Source organism: Echeneis naucrates, chromosome 2, assembly GCF_900963305.1.
Source record: "Echeneis naucrates chromosome 2, fEcheNa1.1, whole genome shotgun sequence".
NCBI classification, from domain to species: domain Eukaryota; kingdom Metazoa; phylum Chordata; class Actinopteri; order Carangiformes; family Echeneidae; genus Echeneis; species Echeneis naucrates.
In genome coordinates this window covers 14220739-14237524 of record NC_042512.1, presented here as the reverse complement: position 1 = coordinate 14237524, position 16786 = coordinate 14220739, and the positions used below count along the sequence as shown (strand labels likewise).

The 16786-nt window shown below is 41.7% G+C and overlaps 1 protein-coding gene across 1 annotated transcript in view; it reads right to left on the bottom strand.

Annotated features, from left to right (window-relative positions):
* ncam2 (neural cell adhesion molecule 2) overlaps window positions 1-16786 on the bottom strand; it is a 62330-nt gene that overhangs the window by 17972 nt on the left and 27572 nt on the right. Inside the window, exons 8-15 of the mRNA XM_029513396.1 lie at window positions 14315-14460; window positions 9296-9446; window positions 7453-7640; window positions 6651-6747; window positions 5503-5676; window positions 3770-3889; window positions 2725-2846; window positions 1177-1351 (exon numbers count right to left, since the gene is read on the bottom strand). Of these exons, the coding sequence (XP_029369256.1) occupies window positions 1177-1351; window positions 2725-2846; window positions 3770-3889; window positions 5503-5676; window positions 6651-6747; window positions 7453-7640; window positions 9296-9446; window positions 14315-14460 (1173 nt within the window). The remainder of the gene's footprint in view (window positions 1-1176; window positions 1352-2724; window positions 2847-3769; window positions 3890-5502; window positions 5677-6650; window positions 6748-7452; window positions 7641-9295; window positions 9447-14314; window positions 14461-16786) is intronic.

The window sequence follows — 16786 nt, the reverse complement described above, 5'->3', positions numbered from 1 at the left end:
CCTGCTTGTCATCAAAACTTTGCTTTTACCACTGCAGCAATGAATAGCCTTTTAAGTTTTGCGTCGATAAAAAAAATCCAGATCCATCTGAAAAGATCTTCAAGAAGTTCACCTCAAAAAAGGACATTTTCATATATTCTAGATTTATAAATAAATAATTCAAGCCTTTTCTCTGTAATTTCAATGATTATGACTCACTGCATGAAAATCAAAAATCCAGTGTATCAGAATATCAGAATATTATATTTTGAGCTTGATTACCATTTATTTCTCTGTCTAGCTCAGCACACTCAGCCACAGGGGGAAGACTAAAAAAGATGCTCATAATCACAGCCTAAAAGTATGTGAACAGTTAGTGTGATGTTCCTGTAGAGCCATGATTCTGTTTCCATTTACTTTATTTATTTGTTAATCATTTGAGCTATTAGCAGCTTGTTGTTGGATGTATAGATAACTCTGAATGAACTACTTTCATAAAAAGAAAAACTTAGATTAAAGGAGCCTCATCTTGCCTATCATTGTGATGATTATTATGTCCAGACAGATTTCAAGGTATTTTTCATGTCATAGAAAATGTTGACTCGTTCTTGTCCTTTAGTACTTTTACAGAATGAAGCACTGACATGACCTTCAGCATCGGCTCCATCATGTTCATTCAAACTCGGTTTGTTTGCCTTTCTTACACCTACAGAAAAGTGATTCATAGACAATGTGTTTTTAGCGCAGCGTCAGTCATATTTTGCAGCAGAAAAGACGCAGACTTCTCAGTGTAACACCAGAAAACAACTTCTGAGCAAAGAACTTCTCCAGACTCACATTAAAATGCCCTTCAAGAATCATATGGGGGAGGAATCCGTTGTAGGGGGAGCTATAAGCACCAATTTCTCCACTGACAGCAGCCTCATTTGTCCAGAAAACATTGCAGCAACGAAGCCTGGTGTGTTCTGCAGCTTGCTTTATCTTGACTAGAACATCTTGCTCTCTTACTTTTGTTATCTCCAGTGCTATTGCTCTTTCCAGTGGTATGAACACAGAAATGCAATAAGTTCATGAAACATCAATCCTTGGGAGCTTTCGAAAAGCTTCCAACAACAAGCTGAACAAGGCAAATAAAGAGGATCAATTAAAAACACAAATTTCAACATTGATGACGGTTTTCCCTAATCAAGTTTTTACCTGTAATGTCTGGTTTCTGTGGCATGAAGAACTGGTAGAAGGTCGGCTCTGACAGGCCCTTGACGTTACGTGCTGTGATTTCAACTTCATATCTCGTGTTCCATTGCAGCGGCTGAAGCATTGCAAAATCATTCGCTCCTGGAACGAGCTTGGTCATCCATTGTTCCTCTTTATCCTGGCAAGAGAATAAAGAAGACCACACAATCAAGCAACAACAACAACACCAAAAAAAAATAAAATACTTTGATTACCCACGAACAACTGTCCCATTTATTATTTTTGTCAGTGAGGGTTGAAGGAGACATGTTTAGTGGGAAGCTATAGCTTCGTGTTTGTGTTTTTAACCTGGGGACTTACAGCGAGAATCCAAAATGGAGTCACATTGCCAAGCGCCCAAAAACATGCACTTGCGTAGGTAAATAGAAATAGTATTACTTCTGCTTTTCATCAAGTTTCCATCCCTTTGTGGCCTCTTCTGTTTACCCGTTTGCCACATCATTCTTCCTTTTCCTAAACTTTTTTCGCTTTTGCTCTTGAAAATGATTCCAAACTGAGGCTGACAGCTGTACAGCTGTACTGGGTACAGCTGTCAGCCCTGTACCCTGCATAATAGTCTCACCTCCTAAGCACTTTGTCCTCCCAATTTGTCTGGATTGGCAGGCAACTCACATGTGGTTGCTTTTTAGGTTCATCCATTTTGCCAGTCTCTGAAGATGACAATAAAGCTGCAAGATTACTGGGTGTATAAGGCCCTTAAAAAATTGAGACTTATGTGTTTTTATCTGCAGCAGTATTATTTTAAATCGCTGTCACTTCCTCAAATAGACATGACAAACGCCTGCTTGGACACATCCACGTTGGGCAGACATGAGATTTTGACCAGCTCAAATCCATTTAGTCCTGTGATGAGTTTTTGTACGCTTGCCGCCTATGCTGCTCTCTGGCCTCACATCAGTGGCTTGCTTTATCTTGTACATTTAAGCTGCTTTTTGCTGTTATACACCTCCCCCCTCAAAAAAAAAATCAACTACTTAAATGGATGAGTGAATTCAGAGAGCACGCTCACACATTCTCTTGTTTAAAACAGAAACTGTAAGTGTCACAAAGATTGAGAAATAGAGAGCAGAACATTATTCATTTTACCGCCAACGCACTCGCTTGGCTCAATCAACAAGAACCTATCAAACTTCTGAATCACACACACTGGGGAGGAAAAAGCCTTCCAGGTGTCAAATGTTGCTTTTGAGTGGAACAATGTAAAATCTGTGATTGTGAGCTTTTTTGGTGTTTGTAATATGATGCTAAATTAAATAAAACACCTCCCTTAAACTGGCTCAGCCTTATTTTCTCAATTTTGTCAGTGCTTTCTTCAGATATTCGGCCTCTATAGTAGGTTTAAAGTGAATAACTGCGTACTGAATGTTTCAGGAGTGTAGAACTTGGAGCTGATCCTTCATGCATAATAAATAAATACACTCTGCTTCTGTTGCTGTTCTTAGAATGAGTGTTTTTTGGTGCTTCTGGTAGGTTTGAGTGTAAATTACTCACGGTCTTGTACTTGACTATGTATTCCACGATGGGCATCCCTCCATCATCCTGCTTCACCAGCCCCAGCCTGTAGGCCTTGCCCATTCCTCTCTGCCCATGGACCGCCGGCGGACTTGGCTCTCCTGAGAGAAACAAGAGGAGGAGGCTTTAGAAACAAAATGTCTTTGTGTGTGTGTGTGCACATTCCCGAGGAAAGGAGCAGGTGGCAACGTGAGATATGAGATAAGGACGCAGAACGAGGAGAGGGGAGGTTTTAAGCCAAATTAAATTCATATTACAAGGCAACTCCCACTGCCTGGCTATAACTAATGTTGACTGCAAGGCTCTTATTATTCACTGTATTTTGTTAATTGGATCTTCCTTCTAACATTCATTCTCAGTAGCTGCTGTGTAATATTAACAGTGAATTTTCCTTTTTTTTCCCGATAGCCTTGCCTGGATTTACTGCAATCCTGCTGTGCCAGATTGCCAGAATAAATAAAAAGCTTATCATAAAACCCCTGCAGTATAACATTTTTAATACAGCAGTTTTACATCAAGACACAAATTTGACAGGATCTATTCCAATAATATGGATTCATATCTCTGAAATATGAGTAGGTTGTAACCATCTAAAATGTCAGCATGCCAAAGTTTGATAAGACGGCAAACAGGTCTCATTTTAACCAGCTTTGAATACATTTTACGTTTGCTTACAGTTCTAGCACATACCTTCATTCATCTGATAACATTAGCACACAAATATCTCTCTGATATCAAGCCAAATAAATGCCCAGAGCAGTTACATCAGTCCCATTTAATAATACATATGAAATTATATTGACTGGAGTTGTATTTAATGACCTGCAGTTCATCATCATCACAATCCATCCAGTCTACACACCAACAAGCGATAACAGACTCTTAGTGACTATAAAAGAAAAGTGTTTGGAACTAGACTCTATCATTAGATAACTAGATTTCATTATATAGATACATTTAGTAAGTGGCTGTTAGAATAGTTTCCTTTTGAAGAATTTCAAAGAGAAGAGAGAATTGGGCTTACGGATGGGTAAAGTCTGGAAGGTCTCCGTGTGGCTGAACTCCCCCTGACCTTTCCCGTTGACAGCTGCCACTCGAACCTCGTACGTCGTGTTGGGCTCCAGTCCGGTTAGCACCACTGTTGCTGCGGAGAGACACGACCAGAGTTCATGTAACCACCGTCGATCAAGACTTTTTCCTGTTTTGGGGCCACATAGGAAACCTTCTTTTTTAGATGAGAGATTATTGCAGCTATCAGGAGCATCATCAATGAAAACACAACTGTCCATATAAGAAATTGTGTTGTGACATGTTCAAAGGTGTGCAAAGATCATGTTGCAGTCACAACGTGCCTACTTTGATGACTGAAGAAAACAGGAAATCTAATTATCAAAGCACTTTACAGATTCCCATTTAAATTCTACAGTGATTAGAGTCAGTCTATTTACACAACCTTCACTATTCAGAAAAGCCAGCCAAGAGCCAGGGTGTAATGAGCTTGAGTGAAAGTTGTTGGTTTTTTTTGTTGTTGTTGTTGTTGTTGTTGTTTTTTTTTTTTGCCAGTCTGCGCAAATTAAATACTTGAATGGTAATAGGTGCATTTGCAGTTCTTTAGTCCCAGAACGGAAAACAAATTCTGCCGTGCTAGGTTACTTTCCAGGCTAAAAGCAGACATTTCAATTTGGGCAAAAGCATTCTAATGAAACGAGTCCAGGCATCTCATTATGTTGGAGAGTTTATTGTGCAAGTACTTTGTCTGAGGTGGCTGCTATGATTATATGATGCTACTTCACTGGCTTATAATTAGTGCGGCACTCTATTTTAAAGCTTTGTTCAATATTTTAGTTGAATGAGAAGTCCCATTTAAGTTTATTTATCTAGTTCTCTTCCTGATATGCTGTCCCTTTTTTTATTCTTCCTCAGCATATTCAGTATTTTTTACGGACACTTTTAGGAAGGTAGCTGTTTAATATTCACCTCACTGTATCTGCATATTGTAACTGACTCTGAAATGAGGGATATTAGTGATAAGTCCTTCACGTTTGTCGGACCTGCTTATCATCCAACCAGTCGTTCTTTGGCTTCCATTTTCCTACTATCCATCCTTCACCTCGTGCTGTCCATTCCCACTGAAAGGCTCTGAAATCAATTTAGAGTTGGAAAATATAAGCAGAGGAGGACTGTGCTTCTTCAGCTCTGGCAGGTTGTGGCACTCTGCCTGTGAGGTGTTCGAGGCTCGCCACAACCTGACAAAATCGCAGAGCTGGAGATCTGAAGGAACGCATGACAGATCATGTGATACAGTTCTCACTCCTGTTCGATTGGTGTCAGCTGATTAGCGAAAGTGTTAAAAGGCATAAATGCTTGAGATGCCTGGTCAAATGAAAATGGAGAAGCTGCAGGTTTTGACCAAGATGATAAACATTTAAAAGTCCAGATCACTCATGGGTCATTGAACTTATCATTAAACATGTGAAACAACCCATAAGAGCTCTCTTATCTGTCTGAGATTCAACCTGCCTTGGTGATGAAACTGGGACAGAAATATATATGGTGAAGTGGGCCTTTCACTGCCTTAACAAGATCAACATAGGACATAATGGGCTCCACCTGCACATCAGAGAGACGCTTCTCATACTTTGAACAGCTGCTCTCACTTACTGTAATTTTCTGTGGAGGTAAATCAGTGATAAAAAAGGGAAACCCCAAATCCCCACTTCACTTAAAGGTCATTCAATAAAACTGAACACCACTCACTCTGGACGCTGTGCGATTTGACATCCCGCCAGTCCTGTGAGCCCACCTCCTTGTACTGGACGAGGTAGTAGCTGATGGGCACACCGCCGTGCGAGTCGGGCTTCATGAAGGTGACAGTTGCCAAGCGCTGGGACACAGCTGACAGACGCACCGAGTACGGATTTGATGGTACATCTGTAAGAGGAATGTAAATGTTTTCAACTGAAAAAAAGGCAGAGCGTCTCCAACACAAACTCCCCCACAATATGATTCCACTAAATTCATCTTTAACACCAAGATGAAGGTTCTTTTCATGCTGCAGATGACACGTACTCTTCCTCCTACCTTTTACATCACTGCCATCCCCATAATGAAACTAAAGACAGGGATTACTGTGAGAATAATTTTAGGCCTTGAAAGCAATCTAACAGTCTGAGGGATGGTGGTCCATCACTCAGAGGCGTCTTTCATTTCTCCTTGGGCTTGTGTAAGCTGCAAACCAACATATTTGCTCTTTTTCCACCATTGTTTCTCACTTTGAATGTGTCAATGCATGAGTCAATATTTATAAGATTGTGAGTAAAGCTGTTTGATTCACTTCACGCTGAGTTTTCACTCAGGGCTTAGCCCTTTGTGAAGGAGGCCTTCTCAGCCTTCTCTGGAGATCATCACCATTACTGACTTCAACTTTTACTGCTGCTGTGTGTGTGTTTGTGTGCAGAGTTCGAAGTGTCGGAAACACTTCCAAAACACATTGTTTTGTGCAAGACTTCGTATTAGGTCAGCTTTTTGCTCACTGCTTTCTTCCTTCACCAGAGCAATTCAATCAGCACTAAAGATAATTGGACTCCATTTTTGTGTATTAGCCTGTGCTACAGTAAATTAGGGGCTATTTCAGTGAATAGCAAAGTGTAGGTTAAATCAGCTGACGCTTTTCAAGATTAGGCTAGCCTCAATGGGGCTTTGGACTTGTAGTAGGATTTATCCTCCTGAAAATTGAAAAGAAGGATATTGCTATTAGTAGAGAGGTAGAGTGTTACACAGCAGCTGGTCAGTCAGAGTTAGTGTGGATCCCACACGCTGCTCACATTCTGGATTTCAAATTAAGTCTCTTGTCTCATTAGCTCAGCTAAAGAGGACACACAATATTGGCAGCTCTGGAGACTCACCTGCCTGGGCCAGAATGAACTCCTGGTATCGAACACCAATGTTGTTCCTGGCTGTGCAGTTGTAGCGACCAAAGTCCCTGTCAGATGTAGGGGTCACCTGGAAGCAGGAAACAATAATAATCAAAGCAATATTTCTGACTTACTTATATGGATAATGGCACAGGGAATGGTTTTGGTGTTATATACCTGCCTCTGGGGTTTCTGCTTCCATCTCAATACAATGGAGCTGGTCCGAATTTAGTTTGTGCTGCTCAATGACCCGAAAAAACTACATTTAAGGCTGCACCTATCAATTTCTTCATATTGAAAATGGATCAAATGATTGTGTCTTCTGAAAAACCTCACTGGTGGTGACAAAACCACTGAGACTGAGAGAGTTTTTAGCATCTTGAAGCTCAATTTTTAGTTTTAAGGTCCAAAGGTTTAATGTGACGGTTCACTCTCACTGCGCTGACTCAACCTCAACAGTCACATCCACGCTATTTATACATTTTGTGAAAAGTGGTCCAAACAGAAACTGTTCACAATTAATGATGACTTTTATTATTAGTTAATTTCTGAATTATTTAATTTCATTCAATAGATTATCAAATGTTTCATTTTTAAAATGTCAGCATTTTCAAAAGACACAGAATTTAATGACTGTAGCTCCTTTATAATTATCAGTATAAAATAGCTCTTTGCCTGTTATTGAATTAATTACAGTAATACTAATGGCACCTAATGGGGCACTGGTAAGGTGCTCAAAGTTCCCTTATGTTATGTAATTGCTGTTGAACGGGTCAGACCCACTTGGACTCACCTCCAGCACAGACTTGCCCTCTGCACTGTGCACCCGTGTGTTGGCGGTTCCCTCTGCAGAGATGGTGAAGCGCTCTCTCCTCCACAGCATGGTGGCGGGAGGGTTAGACATCACATCACAGCTGATGTTCACTGGATTCCCCTCCCACGAATAGAAGATGGTGTGATTGGTCAGGAACTTTGGTATGTCTGTCAAAAGATATGGAATAAAACAGAGATATGGTCTCACATTTTCCTCATTTGTATGGCAAAGCAGCCCTTTCATTGCCTGAACAAGACCGGAACTGCTATAAGTAATTGGTGGTGTGTCAAGGGATTTATGGCAGCCAATTAAATGCTCAAATCAAAGGTGGAGCTGCATTGGATGATCAAAGACAGAGAAATGACTTTCTGAGGATTAACCCCAAATGTTGCTCAAAGGGGGAAGAAAGAGCCTTTCATTTATTTTTAAAACTTCCTCTGCAAGGAAAACTTAGACTTAATTCAGGCTACCTCAGGCTGGGGACGGGGATCCCCACTTCTTCACAATCATCTGCCTGAGGAGTTAAAATAAAGAATGCAAACACATGCTCATTCGCAGCAGAAAATAGGGAGGGCAGTAATGGACGATGGAAGCAGCAGGCTGTAGTGGAGATTTCTCTGAGCCCAGTCAGCTCAGCTTAGTCAGAGAGGCATTATGGTTGTTTTATGCCCGCTTGCAGGATTCCATTAAAGAGATTGATGCCTGGCGCTCTGTCACAGCAGATGACGTGTTATCCCCCCGCAGCCAGCAGTGACTTAGTAAATGAGTTCATTAGTTCGGTAGCAATAGCTGGCTCAGCCACACCGCAGACACACAGCCTGTGTCCTCCTGCAGAGTGGGAGTCAAGTCTGAGAGCCAGTTGTCAGCTGTGACTCCAGCTAAACTAGTTTACACCATAATGACAGCGACGTCAAGGTTGGAGATTGGGTACGTACAGATAAGATTTGCCTTTTTGCCTGCATGACGACGCCATCAAATTTCTTCTACGATGTCAACTTCTCAAGTGCTATGCAATGCAGGTTGTAGAGAGAATCCATGAAAACTCAGAGGAGGAGAAAATTGGTTTCCACATGACAACTGATACAGTAATCATTTTATACCCTCGGTATCTCTCTGAATGTGTTTGTTTGTCTGCCCTCATCTTTGTTGCTCCTCTGAGCTTCAAGGTGGAAACACTGCAGCCGAAATGTGCATTTTCCATGAGGTCTCGTTCTGGCAACTCAGCCCCTCCCATAATGAACTTAATCATTCTAATACCAAAATAGAGATCTTTGCTTCAGAGCTCATTAGGCAGGGGATAGCCCCCCTCCCAAAACCCCTGAACTACCAGTATTGAGGAATTGGGTGCACTCGTCAGAGAAGTCGGGGAGTTGTCAAGGGAGTAGGGGGAGCAAACAAAAGGCGACGCATGACATCCTCTCACTAATTAACCCTTCTCCAGGCTGTGTGTGTGTGTGTTTGGATGGGGCTGCTGAGTTATAATTATATTTCATAGGTATGAAATAATAATTAATAATAATTATATTCATAGGCCACAGTATGAAAAGAAGCACGAGAGAGCCTTTGAACTGTAAACAAGCACAGTCACACACTGGTTGTTGATTTGTCTGTGCAGTTTGTTTTGTCTTTTCATCAGGTGACCAGGTCTTACACACACAACTTGAGAAAAATCTGATATAACAGTCAATGTCCCACAAGGCCGTTCAGTTGCTCACCAAGTCCGCGCACATCAGTTAATGATCAAATCCGCTTTTGCTCATGAGCTGAGGCGTTATCAGTCTAATTGTCTGAGCAGAGCAGGTTGGCCTGTGCTCATACTTACATTCAATGTCCAGGAACATGCTCTTCTGGTGCCCTCCGATCCGGCTGAGTGCCTCACAGTCAAAGCGACCCAGGTCGGCAAGCCTCACGCCGCTGATTGCCAGCACTGACTTCCCGTGACGGCCGCGGACTTCAAAGCGCCCATCCTGGCTCTGAAAACACAAGCAGCAAGCCAATGAGATTCCGAATTCAAACCACCAGCTTTCTTTGCAGAGACATCGAGGCGAGCGCTGCCAAGTCATTTGCAGAAAGTTCCTTGTCCAACTTTGTACTTGCTACTGAATGACAGCCCCTTGATCCATTTTGATCCCCCCACCCTGCAAGAAACCATCACTTGTCACACGCAGAATCAGGGTTAATGCAATAAAATGTCGATTTATTACAAGGTCATTACATCTGTATGAAGACAGATGGTATCAATTTGAAGCAACGGGTCAATTACAGCAGACGAGGCTATCATTCCAGTAATCGACATTCACTCGTAATGAGAAAAAACACGCCAGGAGCATCCTTGTTGCAGACACGATATAGCTGTAGCCTCCAGACTGTTACCTAACAGATAACCTCTGCCACCCCCAAGAAACTACTTTTCACTGATACGGTCCATGGATTCAGGGTTAATGCATTTGAGATCTGTGTGACTGCAGCAGTTTTTTATTCTGAGGTCAATCGCACTGAGCAAAAACATTCTAAGCAACGCCACTTTCGGCCCTATATCTTTAAATCTGATTTTACCCTTTTGCTTTCCTATTTATGCAGAGATACCTTCCCAAATTTTCCTGCATCTGCCCCATTTCAGTAAATTTAGATAAAACAAGGCTGGAAAATCTTTTGATGAGAGAGGCTGACATCTCTATTTGCAGACGCGGCAGCACCATAAATAGTTGTTTTATCAGAACGTATGCACCAAACTGCACTCTGCATCCAATATGGCTGTGGTCGATCCCGAGCTCGTTGTTAACAAAGAAACAAGCCCATCAAAGATAACGATGACGTATCATGACACTGCTATTGCTTCTAATTAACTCTAACTGGCTTGTTTAATCTGAGACATTTGTGCACATGATGCTCAAGGTCGGAGGGTGAGGTGTTATTATGATGGGGGACTGAATGAACATGTTCCAACAACACAATTAGGAAGTGGACAAACACGCACATGCATATGTCCAAGGATATACACATAATTAGCCCAAATCACAACTCAGTTCATCTGAATCTCAATTTTGCTTCTCTCACATTGTTGTCTCCTAATTAGTCAATGAATTCAACTGAGATAAACAGCTCTAGCAGAGTAAAAAACAGAGTAAAAGTTATTTAGCTCAAGGCCCAGGAGTTAATGTAGGACTGTGCTCAAATTAGTTTGTTCCTAATAAAAGAACTAGATCTAAAACACTGAATTGAAAAAGGTTGAGGCTGACAGTCAAATCAGGCTCCCTGTAAACCTATTTAGCAAAGAAATGCCCCATAATGCTTTGGGAGCTTTTCAAGCTTTTCAGAGATAAAAGCACATCAAGCAGGATTCTTGTTCATGTGTTCCTGAGCATCTTCAGTGACAATCACTGATTTCTGTGGTTGTCTTGGTTCCTTCCAACACAGCTCTTATTTGCTCTATGCTGCAGACAGCACGCGCGCATGCAGGAGAGTTGGCTGAGAGGATCAGTCCTGTTCTCCTGTCTGTGGTCCTGGATGGAGCTAGAGCTAAAGCATCACATGGCAACTGGAAATATGAACCTCGCTGCGTCCGGATGTGGTAAAACCCACCTTGTGACAACCTCCCCATAACGCCGGCTAATTACCATGTTGTATCTTGTTGTATCTTGTTTGTTGATTTTAGTCTGTTATCACTAGTGATAGATTACAAACCCAGCCCTCCCCTGCTGCCTCTGCTAATACTCATTATGGTCCTAAGCCTCATAAGCCTCATCAGCCTCATCCGTGAAGCCGCCTCTTCTGAATCTAGCTCAGTTTATCCTGTCAGTCTTCCACTGCTTCAGCATTAACCTGTTTAGAATGGCTTATCTTCACTCTTATCGTCTCAATACTATTAACCAACGAGCTGAGGAGGCTTGACAGCCTCCGCTCTGGTCTCTTTGTGCCACTGCTGCACACTTTGCTTGTTTGTGTCGCCAGCTGAGGTCAACAGGACTTGGGGAGTGTCTGTGTTGAATAGGAATAGCGGGGGTGTAGGATGGGGGAAAGGAGAACGAGAGGAAATCTTCCAGGAGGGCGCTTCGGAGTCAGGAAATTACTCACTAACCTCCCCATCACCCGCGCCTCCCCTACCGCTCTGCCAACTGACAGGGTCTGTGTCTGCAGACGAACCCAGCCCCTAAAGCGCAGTCTGTTTGATATGCAGCTCAGTGGAACGACAAGATGAGCAGCTAAACGTGAACACAACAGCTACTCGCGCGAGCCCACACACACTCACAACAGCATGCATGTTCTGGCAGTCGCACTTCCTCACATACTGTACAGACGTGAACATCGGCCAACAGAAGCGCAGAGATAAAAGGCAGAGAAATGCGGAAGCTAAGGGAATAGAGGAAGTGGAGGAGATGAAAAGACGAGCAGGTAGTGGAAAGAAAGTAGGGCAGAAGAGAGTAAATATATGAAATCCTCTCGCTATCTGATCCATGAGACTTCAAAAATGAGAACGTGTGCGGGTTTATAGTGAACATATGAAGCTAAATCTCAAATGCAATCTCTCAAAAGGGGTTTGTGGAAATGCTGGTGAATTTTTAGATATTGAAAAATTTTAGCTCTAAATGTCAGTGAGGCTGGAAAGTCTAATTCTGGATTAAAGAATAATGTAGTTTATCCACCAGTTGTTTTGTTTTTTTGTGAGGCCTGAACATGGAGTCTCCATGGTGGCACCTCTCAAATGATTACGATGGCACCTCATTCTCCCGACAACAACAAATAACATTTAATAGTGGCTTTCTGCTTCAAAGAAACATAAACCAGCTGGGGAGCTTTGGCATCAATCTCGTGGCTGATTTTATGATCAGGTATCAAAGGGAAAACAAAATATTAATCTTGAGAGGAGCAGGAGTCTCAGTTTTGAAGGATTATTTGGGAGCAGTTTTTTGACCATCACAAGTGAGAGCGTGGCGTCTGAGGAAGAGGTGAAAAGGTCTGTTGAGCAGGGCATCAGTCAGGTTTCATGTCACTCGTTCTTCAGCTGCGGATGGTCTGCACTAACAGAACAGGGGCTGTAGCGGAGTTTGCTGGATTTGTTCACACCAGTTGAGCGTAACAATGCCCCGACTCAAATAGTAGCTCAATTCATAATTAAATTCTAGAAACTGCATCCCATTATGTTCCCCCCACCGAGGGTCAGAGTGTTTGTCGACAACCGAGGAGAAGAATGGAGGCAACATTATGCAGTGAGTAAAAGCGAGGCCTGCAAAGCTTAATGTCTCTCAACAAGAGCGGTGTGCGTGCCGCCTGGATATGCAGATTGGAGAGCAAATTGAGAGAGGAACATCCTGACTTAAACCTAAATGACTGCAGCCATCCATCAAGCCTCGCACCACACAAACCCTGTTTGTCTTTGCGCATGTTTAGGTGTGTTGGTTTGCACTACGCATTTCCATAATTGCATTTGCTGTGGGAAGAGAAGCACTTACTCTCACTTTTTGGCTGTGATTTATCAACCCGAGCGATTCGAGCCAATGAACACATTCATTTATCTCTGGAGTGACCTTTTTCCTGAGCAAAAGAATGGCTGCCATCTTTTTTTTTATTTTGTTTTGTTTTGTGGGTGTTGTGTTTTGTTTTGTTTTTTTCTTCAATGACAGCTTTAGCTATGGGACAGTAATTGAAGCATAAAATGTTTCTGACAGTGATGGCAGCTCATTCAGGATTAATTACAGTTACAAAAATATTTTTTAGTCTGATCTGACGTTTGGACAAACTGGTTTCTGGTAGGAAAATACACAACCTTTTTCATTTGGATTTTCTGAAAGGCAAAAGGAGCGGTACACATCAAAGTTTATCATCAAGGTTCTGGCTGATTCGGAGAGAGCTAATCAAAATAAACATCTGTGCTGATTTCCCCTGAGATAATTATCACGGGAGTGGAGAGCGATATCAACAGTTCCTGTAAAAAAGAAACGCACCAAAGTGAATGTGTTGTGAGTACAGTTTGAAATTATGGAAAGTCCTAGAGTCCTTCATATGACAGTTATAGAGCGGGAAAAGCAAATGCAATGGAAGAGCAGATGAAGATCATTCACCAATCACTCCTCAAAGTGAATATTATTACCGTCAGCCTTGAGACAGGCCCTGAGCTGTCTCTATAGCGGCTTGCAATAAGTTGCTCTGAGTGCAACATTTCCTGTGTGGCAGAAGGGAATAATTATGGCTGCTTTTATTTTTACGAGGAAATAAACAAGCAATTATCTGATCATATTGGCCGGTACTTTTTAATTCTTGCAAATATTTTACTCTCAAAATTAAAAATGCTGACATTTTAACAGATACCACAAACGAAGAAACAGGAGAAAAACAAAACACATCCATGACTGCCTGAAAGGCCCCATGGTGCCTACTTTCTATTAACTGAGGTTACTTTAGGACTCCTTTGCTTTATTGAAATTCTGAATTTAGACTTGGACTTTAAAGCTTCAGTTGAAGTTGACATTTGACAAATTGATAATTTCACTGAGGGGAGCTGCACTAATGTTGCATTGAGCGAGAGTTGTTACACAACAGACAGCTACATCAAAACATTGGCACAAATATGGATTTAGGATAACTCAAATACAGGTGGGTGTAAATCCCAGATTGTCAAAAAGTTAGAGAAATCAATTAAATCTTCACTTGGAAAATGTTGTACTTATTTATTAAGCTTTATCAGCCTTGAAACCAGTATTTTCCTGAATGTAACAAGCTTCCTCTGTGTCACTGCATTTTAATTCTAATGTTCAAACCATTGTCAAACACCTGCATGGTGATAGTGACAAACATTCAAACACACACACACACACAGAGCCAGATGGACTCTGACAGTTTTTACCTTGTCTCCGTCCACAAAGGTCTGGCCATCGCTGGCTCTCCTCCAGGAAATTTCTGGCAGTGGTTCGCCTTCGGCCACACAGGAGATCATGGCGGCGCTGCCCTCCACAGCCGTCACGTTTTTCAGCAGGGTGATGTGGGGCTGGACTGGAGACCACAGAGGAGAAGGTGAAGTCGGGGAGTTGAAAGAGTGAGTGGAAGAGAAGCTGTCAAAGATCTAACTCATCAGGGAGGACACACAGAGCTGGTGCATGACTTTGGTGCTGTCAGTCTGGGCAAATATCATCTATGACATGACAACACACCAACACTGACTTTGCTCAAGTTTGACAAAAAAAAAAAAAAAAAAATCTCAAAATGACCGCTGCCTCTGTGTGTTCCACCTTTTGTTTAAAGAAAGATAGATTTTGGTCTGAATGGATGCTTCTCCAGCACTCTGTGATTCTGTTTTGACACAGAATGAGCTTCACAACAAGAGAGGTTGAAAGCGTGCAGTCCCCTGCTCGCATCCTCCTGGTAAGATGCTCTTAGCAAGCCCTGAAACACCATGCATGCCACATGAATCATGGATTGTGTCTTTTTCTCCCCTCTGCTGCTCTTCAGTCCTTAACAGGGTGCTCGCAAAGATGCATGGAATAAAATCCAAAAGGTAAAAGTGAAAGGAAAATAGTAGCTACTGTACTTAAGGCTTTTAACACCCCCTGGGGAGAGGACGGATCTGCCAACAGTTTGGCAATTTCTCATGGATTCTACCTCTGGGTGCAGGAGCCATCTCAGGGGATTTTGGTGGCTTGTGAAAAGACGGGGTCACACAAAAACACTTCTGCACACCAAGGGCCTTCAGTGAATAGATCCTGAGCCCACTGCTGAACACAAAGCTAAGCATTTAACCTCCTGCTACATCTCACCTTTAAGGATCCTTACAGTTAATTGCAACACAAGTCAAATTTTCACGAATCTGGGTAAAAAATAAAATAAATAAATGACGTTGCTGCATCTTTTTATTTCTGTAAGGTGTGTTTCCAACGGCCACGTTGGGTCATTGTCTCAACGTCACTGCTAAACAGCACCAACGCGTGAAATTATAAGCATCTCAGACAATAACACTCATATTTGGAAAAGGAGGAACAGGGATGTTGGCCTATCTTGGACGTATTTACGAACAGTAGAGGCGTAAAAGCAGAGATTGGGGTGTTGAAAGGGATTTAAACTGGAAACACTGCATAAATGTTTCTCATATCAATTTCCCTTACTCAAGATCAACTCAGTGAAGGCTGGTAGGTAAAAGAAATGCTACCTACACCGATTCTTCATGAGACAGTGATGAGGGTTTGGAGACAGGAAGGAGGAAATCAAAAGCCTGACCTCCATTTCAAAGGTAGGAGGGGTTACAGTCACAAGCTAAGGGACCACCAACTAGTGCCTCCTTGTGGAAAGGAGGGAATATGAATTTGCAGTCAGGTTATCAAGGGCAGTTGTTGGGAAGTCAGAAACATTGATAAATGTTTGCAATGCAAAATTAGTTATATCTGAGGTACTTCAAACTCAGTAACAAAAACAGAACCCCAAGTGCAATACGCACACGTTTCCTACAATTCCTGCACCAGCATAGAAAAAAAGAGAAACCTCTTATTCCTCCTATTCTGACTAAAGAGCCTGTTTTCTTCGCAAAAGTCAAACCGAATTGGCAATGAGATCATTTTCGTTTCTCAAATAAATGCTTTAGTCAGAGCATTTATTTTAGAATCAAAAGTGATCTTATGAATCCTCCAGAATCAAGGGGCATTCTCTTCCAGAGCAAAAGTCTGACTCTCTTACATGGAGACAAAAAGAAGCTGCGGTGGGGAAAAAAAAAAAGAAAGAAATTATCTCAACCAACTTTGTCTCTCTAAGAGAATTAAGTTGTGAAGCCCCATAATGAGCCTAAATAAGTTATTCAGATGATTTCTGTGGAGAAGATGATGAGGAGCACTTCAGATTATCATTCACATCTTTAACACTCTGAGATGCTTTTAGTTGTCAGTAGTACACATGTAAAAAGACACAAATATACATTCAAAACCATTCTACACACACAGACACATAAAATTGTTAATCTCAGAGACCATTCTGAGACAGTCCTTCATCACCACCTTATCTACAGCTGTCTTGCCCCAGATGCCCTTCATGCAAATATTAAATGGAAAATGTCTCATTTATTAAGCGCGGGGCAAAAACCACTCTACAGGGAACACTATTAATAACACATGATCTAAAACATTATGACTCTAAAGGAGAAATAACTGGGAAGTATTTGTGTGCTAGAAGATAAAAATCCAGAATTAATTTGACCTTCCGTGTTTGGGATTTTTTTTTTTTTTTTTTTACACAGCTGAGTTCATTCCTCTTAATTTGCACAGTCAAATTAACTTCACAAAGTTTTTTTTTTTAAACCTAATTTAATTCAAAACAATGATGTTATTTTAACTGATAT